Genomic DNA, 17,654 nt, shown 5'->3' with positions numbered 1-17,654 from the left:
TGGGTTACAACTGAGATGCTTTTTAATACTGTATACTTAGTGCAATGTTAAAATGACTCACTTCATCTGTTTGTCTGATTTACTAATGAAATCAATATTCAAACTTTGTTGTTGATATTTTTGTTGAATTTTCTTTTTTATGGTCATACTTTTCAAAAGTGCTTTGGAATTTAGAAAATTTATTTTAACTAGCAATGTGTTTTGTCTTTCCTACAATAAAGCAATCAGAGATTCAATTTTTTTTTTTGTATTTCTATAGATTTACTGGATTATGAAATTAGGCACCAAACAGCATTACTGCTATTGAAGGGTGTTTCATAGGTTCATATATATTACATGTAAGATTAAGCCACATATCCAATCTTAACATTTACATGTAACAGAAGGCCTATGCTTACCCCATGTCCTAGTCTCTTCAAGGCATGAATATGCTGTGTACATCAAACCCCTAAAATTATGTGCATTGTAAATAAAAAATACCCTACTTTAATATTGTACATTTCATTATAGTATGTTGAACTTCACAAAATGTGTCTGTGTATTTGCTTCCCAGGTACAGTCTCTCAGACCATGCTTTGAACTAACTTGAATCTACTTTACTATTGGATGATAAATATATGGGGTAACAATAGTTGCAGTTCTGCCTTTAGCTCACCCGAGCATAAAGCCTGAATGCAAATAAAGATACCCCCTGCCTCCCATATGATTATAATGGCAAAGTCCATGTTTTGCTAACGCCGGGAAACCTGAAATATGCGTCGGGTCAAAAAATAAAATAGGAGGTGCACAATGGCAATATGTAATAAAGATTCTGTGAAAGTTTCATTAAATTTCACTCAGTGGTATAAGAGGAGTTGCGGATAAGAGATGGGTTCCCCAAAGCGTAACAGACGGACGGACATACCAATTACAGTATACCCTCCCACTTTTCAAGCGGGGGGTATAATGAGCTTTTCTGATAAGATTTAATATATCACATCCATCCTTTGAATTTACTAATTGACGATAAAGGTAGAAATTGCCTTGCATAAGAAAATATATGGATCTGTAAACATTTTAATTATCATAAAGACATAACTAAAATTATTCAAATAAACCAGAAGTCTCTGATGAGACCATATTTATATGACTAATCAAGGTGTTTTGGGCAAAAGATTTTTATAGTTTTCATATAAAATTACATGTACACTGTTTTCCCATATGACTTTGATTTGACCAATCCTACATCAGGCAGTCATTATTTGAAGTTGAATCTACTCTACCTGATGATGCTTCTATTTTATTATGACCAATCTTAGCACTGGTGGTCATGAGAATATTTTTTTTATCAAAAACTTTATACATATTTCTGGATTAACCTTGATCCCCTGTTGTGCCCCATTCCCCAAGGGCCATGAGTTGAACACATCTATTCCTTTTCACTGTTTACTATAAAAGTAATATGGAATTCGAATAAGTTCAAATTTACACAAGATAAGCAAAACATAGGAAATAGTTGATTTATTATGAAGACTTAGAAATAGCTATAGGACTACATTTGTCCACTTTGTAAAAAAAGTTTTCATGGGGAAAAAATAAACGATAAACAAAAACATATGATCTTTGCAACAGTATGTTTCAAACAACAGGTACAACCTAGCTGCATCAACAATTGGTACATTATCTGGAAACAACTGTGAGTCTTTCTGACTTCTCTGTCCATACAATGCTTTATTAAGCAAGATAATTAATGTTAAAACAATTAGTCAAAGTACTGCTTTTAAACTACAGGGGTATAACTATAAACTATCCACAATGTACTTACTCGTAAATGTATGAATATTTCATTATGAAACACTCATGTACGATATGTAAACATTTAGAGAATATGTGGCACCTAGTACAAAAAGCTGCATTGTTTAGTTATGAGATACAATGTATAATTCTATACAAGTTAAGCTTCACACGATTGACATACATGTATGCACTTATTTGTCCTGTTAAAGACACTTTAGAGATATACATGTGTATTTACAATATTTGTAAAACCATCTTAATGTGTGTCTTAGTCTTATTTTGTACATTTTTTGTTTGTTGTTCCTCTTTTCAGGCTGATTAATGCCCAACACTGTCTCTATTCTCTCTGCTTTAGGGTTTAACCCAGTTTTGACCAGTTTGATGGTGGTTTGTTAATTTGTTTCCATTTTGACCTGTTTGATGCCTTATACTGTCTCTGTTTTCTCTGTGTTAGTCTGTCTCGGTTTTGACCCGTTTTGCTGGCGGTTGATCCCCGGACTTCTCTCGTTTACCCTTAGACAGCCACTTCATCATCAGGTTACTGCTGGGGGTCGTCTTTGGTTTCCTGCAATTTGAGAAAGGTACAAGGATATAATTAAATATTCCACTAGCAAAACAAGAGATATTTGTAAAACACTTATGCCCCCCTCCCCCCAAATTGGAATTTTTCCAAGTCCAAGGGGCATAACTCTGTGAAAAATGGTGCGATCGTACCCAAAACAGAACTTGTCCTAGATATTCATCTGATAAATCTGTATACTAAATTTCATCTCAGTATGTGCAAATGAACGGAAACTGCAAATAATTGGAATTTTTCTAAGTCCAAGGGGCATAACTCTGTCAAAAATGGTGCAGAAAACCAGAACTTGTCCTAGATATTCATGTGATATATCTATATACTAAATTTTATCTCAGTATGTGCAACGGTTGTGAAGAAAATGAACGGAAACTGCAAATAATTGAAATTTTACATCTAAAAACAGAACTTGGCCTAGATATTCATGTGATATATCAACGGTTTCATAAGTAAAAGAAAATGAACGGAAACTGCAAATAATTGGAATTTTTCTAAGTCCAAGGGGCATAAACTCTGTCAAAAATGGCGCGATCGTACCCGAAACAGAACTTGCCCTAGATATTCATGTGATATATCTTTATACCAAATTTCATTTCAGTATGTGCAATGGTTGCGAAGAAAATGAAGAGAAACTAAGTGGACCGACAGACCGATGGACCGACAGACCAACTGACAGACAGCAGCAAAGCAATATGCCCTCCCTTCTTCGAAGGGGGGCATAATAATAACCACTGGGCAAAAAACTTATACATGTATGTATATTGGAGAGTCAATAGTTCCTAGAATATGACACACAAAAGATAGAGGCCTGACACCCTTGAATCAGAAATGCTCACTTAGATTTTGATTTAAGTGAGCTAATAAAATTAAGTTTATATTTTGGAGATATGAATTTAATTTCATTTACTCTAGCCACAGATAAGTAAATGTGTATGAGAATCAACAGTTTTTTCTTTTTAATTATCTAGTATGACCCCTCTGGTGAGGTTTATACTTGCATTTTTCATTATTATACATATAATATTACATAATTCCAGTGCTGCTTCATTTAGACTGACTTTTTCAATTTGATTATTTCTCTATCTCATGACACAAGTTATAAAATGAACAAACCATGGTTAATCTTGATTAACTCTTAGTAAAATCAATATACATCAATCTTTATTAGCTGAAGAGATGATGTGAACTTGCCTTTAATTACAGAGTCTACTATGCTGTACAATTAATTATAGCAAAATCTTCAATCAAGCACAATCTATTTTAATAATCAAATAAGTGACTGAATTTGTCTTTCAAAAAACATATGCCATACATGTGTTTCCATAATAAAAATAAGAAAATTTTTGGATTTTTCACTCATTATTATGAAGGATCTATGGGTTTGTACAGTCTGGATGTTTTTTCTTGATTTTTTAAAACACTTTCATGGGATCTATGGGTTTTGTATAGTCTGGATTTTTTAACACTTATGTGGGATCTATGGATTTGAACAGTCTGAATGTTTTTAACACTTATGTGGGACCTATGGGTTTGTACAGTCTGGATGTTTTCCAAACACTTGTGTGGGATCTATGGGTTTTGTACAGTCTGGATTCTTGTAGCACTTATGTGGGATCTATGGCTTTTGAACAGTCTGGATTCTCGTAACACTTACATGAGATCTATAATAATAATAATAATAATAATAAAACTTTATTTAAAGAAGGTAACCTGGTTAGTGCATGCACTATTCTTCCCCAGGGCCCTCTATACATCAATTACAAAAAGATACAAGATACAATTCATCATATATAATAGGAAATACAATCACAAATTATGAATACAGTGTCCATGTACACAAATATGACAATACAGAAATATGACGATCATAAACATATGCTCAAATAATTGAGCGACGGCTGATAATGTAATTTTCTACATTACGTTTAAATGCTTGTAAAGATTGAGAGAGTCTAATGTATTGTGGAAGTTTATTCCATAGATGTACACCTGAGTACTGAAAAGAGGTCTTGAATAAGTTTGTATGAAATTTTGGTAATTTAAGATCGTAATTAGTTTCAGATCGCAGGTTATAGGAAGTTGAAGAATGAAATTCAAATAAATTATGAAGATATTCGGGAGTCATTCCGCTGAAAATTTTGTATAATAATATGTATTTGTACAGATCAACTAGCTCATAAATAGTTAACCATCCAAGTTTCTCAAATAGTGGTTTAGATGAAGAATCAGGACTTGCATCAAGAATAATCCTTGCTGCCCTTTTTTGTAGTTTAAATAGTCTGTCCATGTCCTTCTTAGGGGCATTACCCAAACAGTCAAACAATAGTTAATAGATGGTAAAATATAAGCATTGTAATATAGCTTCCTGGTATGAAGAGGGAGAAATTTTTAATCTTACGAAGAGTAAATAACTTATAATTTAAAGTTTTACAGACCGAATCAATATGATTCGCATACTGCAACTTATCATCAATATGTACACCAAGAATTTTTTCAGTTTCAACCATTTCAATTGTTTTGTCTGAGGCATAAAGTTGTAAATTTGGATTTTCTAGTTTTGATTTTCTTTGTTGTGTTCCCATTAACATACATTTCGTTTTATCTACATTTAATACCATTTGATTTTGAGCACACCATTTCTCAATTTCACAAACATCTGAATTTAGTGTATTTTCTAAACATCTTGCATTATGATTATTAGAGTACAAAGTAATATCATCAGCAAACATATCAATATTTGAATTGTTTACATGTAAAGGAAGGTCGTTTATGTACAATAAAAATAAAAGTGGACCTAAAATTGACCCTTGTGGTACTCCTGCTGTGACGGGTAGAGTATTGGAGACACATGTTCCAAATTTAACACACTGGGTCCTATTGTAAAGATATGATTTAAACCACTTTATAGCTGTTTGGTCAAATTTGTAATGGGTTAATTTCTCTAGAAGAATGTCATGATTCACCAAGTCAAATGCTTTACTAAAATCTATAAATGTAATTCCAATTAGTTCACCACGATCCATTGCATTAAGCCAACTTTCTGTTAGTTTTGTAAGGGAAGTTTGACAAGAATGGAGTGCCCTAAATCCCGACTGGGATTGTGTTAGAAGATCGAATTCATTAGTGAAATTTTGTATTAGCTTAGCTACATGTTTTTCTATCAATTTAGATACAGTTGGTAGAATAGAAATAGGACGATAATTATTCGGGTCAGCTTTGTCACCTTTCTTAAAAATAGGTGTTACTTTGGCTTGTTTTAAATTTGTTGGGAAAATACCACTTACTATGCTAGCATTAACAAGATGAGTTATAGGTTTACATATATATTTAGATGCGACTTTCAAAAGACGCGGCCCAATAAAGTCAATGCCAGCTGATTTATTGACATTTAGAGAATTTAACATGTTAAAAACTTCACTTTCCTCAATTTGATGAATAGTAAAGAAGGTTTCCTCATCAAGCTTAGTCCTAACAAAATTACATAATATATTAGGATCATAATCATGTTTTGGCATTTCCAAAAGAAGCTTGTTAGAGACATCTGTGAAGTGGGTATTAAAAGTATTTGCAATATCCTGTAGATTATCAACAATTTCCCCATCAGAAAATACATGAGATGGAGTTATGTTCTTTGAATTACATGTTAATTGATTAAGATAGTTCCACATTTCTTTGGGATTTGAACTCTGTTCAATCGCTGTTTTATAGTAAGAAGATTTTGATTTGTCTATAAGAAGTCTAACTTTGTTTCGATAGAGTCGATAGTTCTCCATATCTCCTTCTTTGTGGTAAGAGTCACGTAAGTGTCTAGCATTGTTTATTTCTTGTGTCAACCATTTAGGACGAATTTCACTCTTTACTCGTTTGGTTTTAATCTGAGCATGCTGGTCAAGTACGCTATTGAATAATTCATAGAATTCAGTTAGTATTTCATTAGGGTCATGCAACTGGAGGAGAACGCTAAAGTCTACATCTTTTAAGTCTTGGAGGAATTTATTTTCATCAAACTTTTTGAAGTCTCTATACTGAATTTCTATGTGTTTTCCTTTTTGTTGCATGCATTTTGTTTTTCTAGTGGCACATATTGGGTAGTGATCAGAGATGGCTATAAAAGGTACATTTACTTCACACATGTTATCTGGTTTATTGGTGTAGAAGTGATCTATTAGGGTACTTGAGGTATTAGTTACTGTACAGTCAGTATTTATCACTTACGTGGGATCTATGGGTTTTGTACAGTCAGTATTTATCACTTACGTGGGATCTATGGGTTTCGTACAGTCTGGACTCTTGTTTCTGGCATTGTTCACGGTATCAGACACAGGGTGCTTCTGGATCTCTTCAGTGGCCCGTATGTGCTTAATGGCCTAAAATAGATTTAAAGACAAAATTATCATATGGATAAGTTGTACCCCTCTTTAAGGACCTTACAAATTGCAAAGGACTTTATGCAGTAATGGCCAATATTAATTTTGCCCCCCCCCTTCCAAATCAACCTTTGAAGGAGAAATATATAATTATGTTTTAAAACAGGGGGATACCTATAGACTTCAAAGCACTGAATATTTTCATAAGTCATGATGTCACATGTTTCATTTGACGTCAGGAAAATGATGTAAGCTTAAAATTTCCATGATTTCTACAGAAAATGGTGTATATTACATCAATATTTTGAGCAAAATTCACTTAGCGCAGGTCTGCTCAAGCTCAATATTTTGATATAATGTGTAGAGTGATAATATCAATGAAATATGTAAATATTGTTCTTGATCAAACATGCACTCTATAAATTTTATAGCAAAAATAGCTGCAGAACTGTAGCGTTATGGTTTTATGTATCAGTCTTTGACCATAATGCTACAGATCCCGTAATGCAAAAAAGGTGCAATTTACGGCACAAGATTTTTTGCGCACTTTTTGGGAGAATTTCTTCACTTTCCAGCATTGGTCAACCAACAACCTTTCACTCCCTAATACTAGACACATTCTGTATTATCATTTTGTATATCTTATTCACCTTACAAACCTTTATATTCCTCTCTACAGACGATAAACTGGCTTGTAGTGAATTTTCAGCAATCCAACAAATAATTCTAATAGAGCGAGTTTATCACCTGTAGAGACGACTATAAAGAGTTGCAAGGTGGATAAAATATACACATTGGTTACAGAATGTGTCTAGAGTTAGGGAGTGATTGACCAATGCTGGAAAGTGGAGAAATTCTCCCCAAAAGTGCGCAAAAAATCTTGCGCCATAAATTGCACCTTTTTGCATTATGGGATCTGTAGCGTTATGGTCAAAGACTAATATATAAAACCAAAACGGCTACAGTTCTGCAGCTATAGTAAAAATTGAGCAAATTGTGTATATTTTTTCCACTTTCTGAAAATTAAAACATGACATTTGTCAATAACCTACTTTGAAACCATAATATTTTTTGTTATACAATATATATAATTTAGCACATTTCATGAAATTTTCAAAATATGACTTTTCTGGGGGCAAAAGGATGCAATATACTGCATATAGTTCATTATTTAATTAGTTTGCAGTTCATAAAACACATAAACAAGAGGCCCATGGGCCACATTGCTCACCTGAGAAGCTTTGACCATTCTGTTCTTTACCAGTTTTTCCCCTTGTAATACATTATGTATCCCCACCCTACCCCACTGATCATAATTAAGACATTTTGAAATCAACTACCCCAGGATCCTTCCATGTGAAAATAAGTTTCAGCTTTTCTGGCCTAGTGGTTCTTAAGAAGAAGATTTTCAAAGATTTTTCCTATATATTCTTATGTAAAACTTTGATCCCCCCATTGTGGCTCCACCCTTCCCCTGGGGGTCATGATTTGAACAATTTAAAATCTACATTACCCAAGAATGCTTCCACATAAGTTTCAACTTTTCTGGCCCGGTGGTTCTTGAGAAGAAGATTTTCAAAGATTTTTCCTATATATTTCTATGTAAAACTTTGATTACCAATTGTGGCCCCACCCTTTCCCTGGGGGTCATGATTTCATTTAGAATCTACACTATACCAGGATGCTTCCACCTAAGTTTCAGCTTTTCTGGCCCAGTGGTTCTTGAGAAGAAGATTTTCAAAGATTTTTCCTATATATTTCTATGTAAAACTTTGATTCCCCATTGTGGCCTCGCTCTTTCCCCGGGGGTCATGATTTCAATAATTAAGAATCTACACTACCCAAGAATGCTTCCACATAAGTTTCAACTTTTCTGGCCCAGTGGTTCTTGAGAAAAAGATTTTCAAAGATTTTTTCCTGTATATTTCTATTTTTATTATTATTATTGATTCCCCATTGTGGCCCCACCCTTCCCCCGGGGGTCATGATATGAACAATTTAGAATCAACAGTACCCCAGGATGCTTCCACATTAGTTTCAGCTTTCCTGGCCCAGTAGTTCTTGAGAAGAAGATTTTCAAATTTTTCCTATATATTTCTATGTAAAACTTTGATTCCCCATTGTGGCCCCGCCCTTCCCCCGGGGATCATGATTTGAACAATTTAATATCTACACTACCCTAGGATGCTTTCACATAAGTTTGAGCTTTTGAGGCCCAGTAGTTCTTGAGAAGAAAATTTTCAAAGATTTTTCCTATATATTTCTATGTAAAACTTTGATTCCCCATTGTGGCCCCGCCCTTCCCCCGGGGGTCATGATTTGAACAATTTTATATCTACACTACCCTAGGATGCTTTCACATAAGTTTCAGCGTTTCTGGCCCAGTAGTTCTTGAGAAGAAGATTTTCAAAGATTTTTCCTATATATTTCTATGTAAAACTTTGATTCCCCATTGTGGCCCCGCCCTTCCCCCGGGGGTCATGATTTGAACAATTTAATATCTACACTACCCTAGGATGCTTTCACATAAGTTTCAGCTTTTCTGGCCCAGTAGTTCTTGAGAAGAAGATTTTCAAAGATTTTTCCTATATATTTCTATGTAAAACTTTGATTCCCCATTGTGGCCCCGCCCTTCCCCCGGGGGTCATGATTTGAACAATTTAATATCTACACTACCCTAGGATGCTTTCACATAAGTTTCAGCTTTTCTGGCCCAGTAGTTCTTGAGAAGAAGATTTTCAAAGATTTTTCCTATATATTTCTATGTAAAACTTTGATTTCCCATTGTGGCCCCGCCCTTCCCCCAGGGGTCATAATTTGAACAATTTAATATCTACACTACCCTAGGATGCTTTCACATAAGTTTCAGCTTTTCTGGCCCAGTGGTTCTTGAGAAGAAGATTTTTTAATGACCCCACCCTATTTTTGTCTTTTCTTGATTATCTCCCCTTGCGAGGGGATATGTTTCTTCATTTCAACAATTTCAATTCCCCTTCACCCAAGGATGCTTTGTACCAAGTTTGGTCAAAATTGGCCCAGTGGTTCTTGAGAAGAAGTCGAAAATGTGAAAAGTTTACAGACGGACGGACGGACGGACAGACAGACGGACGGACGACGGACAAAATGTGATCAGAAAAGCTCACGTGAGCCTTCACCTCAGGTGAGCTAAAAAGTGAAAAGTTTACAAATGGCATAAGAAGGCAGACATAAACAGGAGAAATTTGTGAAACACTAATGCTCACCTCCCCCTAGGCAAAGAAAATGAGCGGAAACTTGGTGGACCAACAGACAGACCGACCGAACGACTGACCAACAGCAGCAAAGCAATGTGCCCTCCATTCCTCGAAGGGTGGCATAAGAATGATAGATAGGAATAATGTTGAGTAATGTAGAATTTTGAATATACATGTTACTAAGAAATAACTTTAAAATGAAAGTACCTTTTCCAGTGGAATGTTTTCATAGTCCAGCCATTCTTGTACTTCCTTGTCATTAAGTAGGAGAGCCTTAATAACAAAAAAATAAAATAAATATTTTAGAGCCTTTTCCTTAAGACAAGAAGTTTTTAAAGGTTTTTAACCCTACATATTCCAATTTAAAAAATGTACCGGTACTCTCCAAAAGTGGCCCCACCCTACTATCAACTGGGGAGATAATTTCACATCATAAGTGGCCAGTGGTCCTTGAAAAAGATTTTTTTTTTTTTATGAATTTTCCCAATTTTTGCCCTTTTGGAATACTGTAAACCAACTTTTATTCGCCACGACATTATTTCGCAATTTACCAGGGGTAAAATAGTTCGCAACGATTAATTTTCATGACCAAGCCTTTTTGGTTCTGTTTTTCATAGTCACAGAGACTTTAAGGACCGGTTCGTGGCAAGTAATATTCACAACGAGGAGGCTCCAACTAACCTCACGAAAATTTCTAGCACGCGAATAAAGTTGGTTTACAAGATCCTTCTTGAAAAAAAAAGGCATGGTCCTTCATTTTTGATTTTTAACAATTTTAAATCCCCTTAGTCTTGGGCCACTTTGTGCCAAGTTAGTTAAAATTTACCTATTATATACAAAATGTGTAGAATACTGACAAAATAGATAGTTTTCAGCTGAGGTGAGCTAAAAACTTTTGAACAAAACTGTATCTTGTTTGAAGAATTTTACCCCCTAAAAGGGCCATGGACACATTTTCTGTTTTGTTTACAATTTTGAATTTCTTTTTGTATTTAAAAGCTTGAAATCCTTCAAAAAAATTGAAAAAATTAAACCTCAAATTTGTGTCCATTTCCCTATAGAAGCAACTGAAACTCAATGAAGAAACGAATAGGGAATACCTACTGGCATTCTGTGGTGAACTTTCATCATGGCGGGGGACGATTCCACAGTGATGACACTGTAGGACAGGACTGGAGGGGAACCCTACAACAAATTTATAGCTCCTAATTAACGCAGGATATGTTTTATATAAAGTATTTATGTATGATTTAAATATGATTTAAATACAGTCACTGACTGAAACAAGCTGGATCTTTTTCATAAGATTCTTTGAAGTGATCACAACTTATGCTCAAGACCTTGGTTTAAATGCTTACTGATGGAAGCTCGAAGATTAGCAAATGTCAAAATAAAATTCTACCAGATGCTGTATAGAGCAACATAACTGGTGTCTTCACAAACACAAGATATGTGTTTCTTATGCATAGACATACATGTACACAAAAGAGGGAAGTTTAGCTAAAATTTAGAGTCTTAATACAAACATTTAAAACCTTTAACACATCAACATGATCAACAGGGAGACTTGTCCAGTAAACATACACAGAAGATCATACAGAGATATTGAATGAAATGAAGATAAGACTTACATCACTGGGTTTCCACACATCAAATACACCAGCCATTGTCATAAGTCTCTTGGTCATCCCTTCTGAAGAAAAAAATATCATTACATTCACTTGCGCATTGAATTCTAATTTTTTAACGTTGTTTGTTGTATATTTAATTAATTGAAGCAATTAAATATGTCAGAAGCATTGAAACACAAAAAATTGAAATCAATGGCTATCACACACTAACCTTCTTTTATTTTGTTTTCTCTATCACAGCCATTTGTTTCTGATTTTACAGACTCAGTCTTCACAGCATCTGTTCCTGACCTGCCCTCCTCCGTTTTTATTTCCTGCTTTACTTTCACTTTCTCTTCTTTATCATTGTCTTGTTTTACAGACTCGGTCCTGGGAGCACCTGTTCCTGACCTGTCCTCTTCCGTTCCTATTTCCTGTTTTAGTTTCACTTTCTCTTCTTTAATCTCTTCTTCTTTCATGTCTCCTGTTGTGCCTAACTCATGTTTAACTACAGTTTCATTTTCCTCTGCCTCCTCTTTCTTCACTTTGGCAAGATTAGTATTACCTTCTCTTGGTGTATTATTGTCAGGAAAATATATAAAGTATGGCTGTTTTTTGGCTTGATCCCTCTTCCACTCAAAAAACCTTTGTAACCAAAAAGATGACTGTTAGTATATGATCAGATATGTAGTCATTCACCTATACTTTTTACAGAATTGACTTTTTATCTTGATAATTTAGGGCAAGCAAGTGGCCTAAGGGTCACATTGCACACCTAAGTCTCCACTGCCTTTTTTTTTTTATGACATTAACTCTCTCTTATCCCCAGGGACCGTGATATGAAAAAATGTGAATCCAAACCCTGCAGATGCTTAAGGAATCACTGTCTCATTAGTAGAGTTTCGCCCCTTATTCAAATTATCCTACCTTTCCAACTTTCATTGATGCCCTGGCATACTCTACTAACTTGTCAGTGATTCCTTATATTTCCATTTCATTGTCAAATAAAATTGTAAATTTAGATTTTGAAAATGTATACCACTGAAAAGATTTAAAAACTAAAAAGGCCCTCTTATGTCAATTTCAGTAGTCCTAGCCCACTGACATCAAACACAAAGACAGACGTGCATAAGATTTACATGCATATTAGGCTTCCTTAACTCCTGACCTATCGCTTTGCCTAATTTCCGGTAGAATTATCAAGAAATCAACTCAACTTACTTTCAAAGAGTTATCACAGAGAAAACAAATAGAAATGGAAATATTTGCATATTGATACTTTGTGACTAAACATGACTATTTTTTTTTTTCAAGAAGATTATAAAAATTTCTTTAATTCTCTTTAATGCTCTATTAAACATTTTTTCCTACCTATTCCCATGTAAATCTTTTAACCCCACCCCCTCGCCAAAGGCCATGATTTTTTTCTAACAAATTTGAATTTGCACTACCTGCTACCTAAGGATGTTTGTATTTTAATATCAACAATCAATGTCCTGACTATCTTGAGAAGACTTTTAACGAAATCCTCCATATACTCCAATGTTAATGCTTGATCCCCTATCATGGACAAAGCAAAACCCCCAGAGGGCAGTGGTTTGAACAAATTTGAATATACTCTATGTCAAGAAGGCTTTAATAAAATTTTATCTTTTTGGACTAAGGGGTTCATGAAAAGATTTTTTTTATGACGCCACCCTAATTTTGCCTTTTTTTCATTATCTCCCCTTCAAATAAGTTGTTTCCCTTTATCTGATAACCTTCACCTAAGGTTACTATATGTCAAGATTGGCTGAATTGACCCAATGATTTTGGAGAAGAAGAAATTGTGAAAGGTTTATGTCAGCGAAAGATAACAGACCAATTTCAAAGCTAACTTCTGTTCAGGTGAACTAACAAAAGTCAAATTAAATAATCTTTACTCTTCTTCCGATCCAAATTCACGAACTCTTACCCGTCTGCCACCACCACACAACGGCGACCTTTCTGTAAAGGAACCTTGTAGGTGGGTTTTTCCAGCATGCTCTCTGACCGACAGTTATTGGTTTCGTAGCTGACTTTTTTAGGGGAGCCCTTGTGCCAGGAAGGGACCAGTCCCCACTGCATGGGCTGAATGACACGCTCTGTTGGGATGCTCTCTTCTTCAAACCCAAACTTATGGTGACTGGAGATAATTACAGGACTGCAAAAAATAAAATTCCTTTAAATTCATGACCATCTCAGACTAAATCTGATGACCATTTAAGTCTACTAAACATTTATTACCATGTAAAGAACAGTGTCATCAGGATCATTTTATAAATAATCTTTCTAACAACTGTAAATATCAGACCCATTTATCCAATTTAAATATTTTGTGCCACCAGATTTAACACTTACATATAGGCATTTGGTGTGATATTGTAGCAGGGATAGTTAACTCTTATGTGTAATGACTTGCTTGATGCAATATTGTGGCGGATATAGTAAACTCTTATGTGTAGGCACTTGGTGCAATATTGTGGCAGGAGTAGTAAACTCATACATGTAGGCACTTGGTGCAATATTGTGGCAGGAATAGTAAACTCATACATGTAGGCACTTAGTGCAATATTGTGGCAAGGATAGTAAACTCTTACAATTACATCATGTACATGTAGGCACTTTGTGGGATATTGTGGCAGGGATAGTAAACTCTTGCATGTAATGACTATCTTGGTATGATATTTTGGCAGGGATAGACAAGTCTTACGTGTAGGCACTTGGTGCGATATTGTGGCAGGGATAGTATTTCTGTCCCCTGGGGGGATCTCTCCATTTTGGTTCCTCCTTATCCCCTGTGTGACTTCTGTAGGAACAGGATCTGCAAATATCGTCTGGAGCCAAGGTGCTGTAGTAAGAAAAGGAAAATCAAATGGGTTCACAAACATATTTAAGCAAATGTTTTTTTCAACTTACTGTAATATTTTATTTCATTAATATTTTTGAACTGTTGTTTAACAACAACACTTACAGCACACTTATTAATAACTGGTCAAAATTGATAAGCTTAAATTTTATTTACATGGTCATTTGGAAGAATTTAATTATATATACACAATAAAATGAACTTAAGTTGTATTATACCCCCCGCATGAAAAGCGGGAGGGTATAATAATCGGGATGTCCGTCCGTCTGTCTACCCGTTCGTCCGTCTGTTACACTTTGGGGTACCCATCTCTTATCCGCAACTCTTCTCATACCAGTGAATGGAATTTAATGAAACTTTCACAGAATCTTTATTCCATATTCTGCCATTGTGCACCTCCTATTTTACATTTTGATCTGACACATATTTTAGGTTTCCCATAGAAAAACATGGACAATGCCATTTTATACATATGGGAGGTGGGGTATCATTTATGAGCTCATTGCTCACAGTACCTCTAGTTTTTCAATAATTTGGTGGTTCTTACGAAAAAGATGATTTTCAGTTGGGACAAGCAAGAAATTTTGCTCATTATACTGATTTGTAGGTTTCAAAAAGGAGAACTCTAAGTTTTCAATATGCTCAGTGCAGGAGAATTCCATGTTAAATCTGCTGCTGCAGAAAACTTGCAATTTTAAAACTGAACTAGAGGTACCCAAAGGGTAATGGATGGAAACCCCAATCTGGCATCAATATATACCCCCTGCTTCACAAGAGAGGGTATAAAAATTGTATTGTTTGCAGAAAGAAACTGAAAGCCTTTTCTTTTGAACAATGTTTTAAGGCCCCTGCAATTGAAAATATAGTTTTATAAATCTTATATAGTGTTTGCACTGTCTGTCCGTGTGTTAAAACTTTAACCTTTCCCATAACTTTTGATTGGGTGCAGCTATCATGGCTTTCATATTTCACATGTGTATTCCTTGTGACAAGGCCTATTTCTGGGTTCCAATACATCTTACATCATGACCCTCACCTTGGAGTTTGGCCCAATTTTGCAAAATTTTACTAAACTTTCATTTGAAATGTTGCTGTTAGAGTTTTCATACTTCTGAATCACATGTTTATTCATTGTGACAAGACCTTTTGGAAAGGTCTTGTCCTTGACCTCCAAGTTTGACCCACATTTTAAAATACTTAAAACTTTGGCTATAACTTTTGAATGGTTTATGTAGAGGCTTTCATATTTTACATGTATATGTATTGAGACAAGTCCTTTCTTAGGGTAATAACAACATTTTTGATCTCTTGACCTTGAACTTGGAGTTTGACTTGCATTAGAAAAACTTTATCCTTTGCCAAAACTGCCATACTGTTGCATCAGTGTTTCACAAACACATCTTGTTTCTTTTTTTTTCAATGAGAAGCATACTCTTGTAAGTTGTCATACTGGCCTATCTTCTATTCAGTCTAAAAAACACTGCTAGATTTAATGAGCTCCATCAACAGTAATTTGTATCTACTTCCCCCAATCTAAGCATTCATCCCTAGAGCACTTCCCTGTCAAAAAATCCCAGGGAGAAAGGATCTGTGTCTTATATCTGTGTAATGGAAAACCAATGTAAGCTGTGGGGATAATTCTACTCAGAAGGGGAGATTTATGTCCGATTAGAACAGGAAATATATTCACATCTATTTCCACAGAGCCAAGATAAGCCATTCCATTCCTCTGTATAGTGTATACAGAGTATCTTCAGATTGTTGTTACTCCCCTTGGTTCAACTATCAATATCACTGGCTTTAGTGGCTTATGATCTCATTTTCAAAACAAAGTCTTTTTGAAATTAGCATACAAATGAGGTATATATATGTGCATGAATTATTCTTGTACATTTAATCATTCAATTATGAAATAATGTTACTACAGTAAAACTTGCTTACAGAAAACACAGTTCTAATGAATTGATCATGCTTACAGTGAATTGATTTTCACTCCCAGTGACTTTAAAAGTTATTAGAAACTCAGAAATTTAATGGACAGAGCAAATTATGTTTGTATCATGGCAAAATCATTCATCCCTAGCACTTCTTAAAAAGTTTGTTGTACTGTACTTCCTTTGGAGCAAATTATCCTTTGTAAAGTATATTTAAAATACCCACTCTTTTAAATTTCTGACAACTTAGATACTTTCAAAACATCTTTTATGATTGGGGCTTGATGCATTGTCACAACCTGATATTTTGCAATCACCATCTCCCCCTTCTGACAGATTTCATTTGTGTACTCTACTACTCTTGCTAGATAATAGGAAAAATACTGAGTACTTTTTATTTAAACATGTTAAAATGGAGAAAAAATTAAAAATATTTATAATTATGTTCTTTGCATTTTCCCTTCCATCATGCATGAATCATTGCATGTTTGCAGGCAAGAGTAACTGACAAAAAATGCCAAAAGAAAGAGTTAAAATTAAAGGTAAATAAATTAACACAAGTTTACAGAAGGAGAAAATTATTTTTTAAAATGAATACTAAGTCTAAGATGAGAGGAATACATGTAATTTACATTACACAGTATGATACCAAAACTTTGAAGATAAGGTGTCACTATAAATTACTTAATTTTTACAAATACAGAGAAATGGGTGGAATAACTGGAATTATAGCTATCCAATTTTATCATTTTTAAAATTCCCATTTCTGCTTTTCTCCGGTAGGTGGGGTTTTAGAGTTTGTAACATAACAATTGCTCTTCACAATGCCTCAGCTTAAGATATCAATATTTCATTAATTAAAGTGGAATGTCATGTTCAAACGTCATATGGCGTTGTGATGTCATTTCTTGGTCTAGCTACTGCATAATAAATTCTAGCTTTTTAAATCATTAACATGCCATGACGTATCGTACACACGTAAAATATTTAATGACAAAATACCATGCAGTCCGCCCGCACATGATACTCTCTACAGTGTAGGCCAGTGATTAGTCATGGAAGTCAATGAATCATCATCAATCCATTTGAGTGTGAAATTTTCCCGCCAATATCACTATCTGTAAACTGGGCAAGGCTGCTTTGATGACAACATTAACGCTTTCTTACGATTCCTTGCTTTCTTATTTACCGCGTAACAAAACTGATGTTGAAAACTTAAAAAAAGACACAATGATTTTCGCAAACTTTTACTTTGTTTTGTTGACTCGGT

General features: G+C 34.7%; 1 protein-coding gene across 1 annotated transcript; it reads right to left on the bottom strand.

Moving 5' to 3' along the window:
- Window positions 1-1,375: 1,375 nt before the first annotated feature.
- Window positions 1,376-17,624, bottom strand: LOC134283295 (abasic site processing protein HMCES-like). The gene is made up of 9 exons (XM_062765757.1): window positions 17,387-17,624; window positions 14,295-14,432; window positions 13,518-13,745; window positions 11,796-12,208; window positions 11,585-11,646; window positions 11,058-11,138; window positions 10,161-10,226; window positions 6,611-6,720; window positions 1,376-2,341 (listed from the first exon to the last, which is right to left on the bottom strand). The coding sequence occupies exons 1-9, from the start codon at window positions 17,404-17,406 to the stop codon at window positions 2,227-2,229; spliced, it is 1,233 nt and encodes a 410-aa protein (XP_062621741.1). The 5' UTR covers window positions 17,407-17,624; the 3' UTR covers window positions 1,376-2,226.
- Window positions 17,625-17,654: the final 30 nt, after the last annotated feature.

The sequence above is a fragment of the Saccostrea cucullata genome, unplaced genomic scaffold, assembly GCF_032062105.1.
Source record: "Saccostrea cucullata isolate Sc308-1 unplaced genomic scaffold, CSIRO_AGI_Scuc_v1 ctg48, whole genome shotgun sequence".
Taxonomy (NCBI): domain Eukaryota; kingdom Metazoa; phylum Mollusca; class Bivalvia; order Ostreida; family Ostreidae; genus Saccostrea; species Saccostrea cuccullata.
The sequence above is the reverse complement of the archived record's forward strand: the minus strand, read 5'-3'. Positions and strand labels throughout refer to the sequence as shown.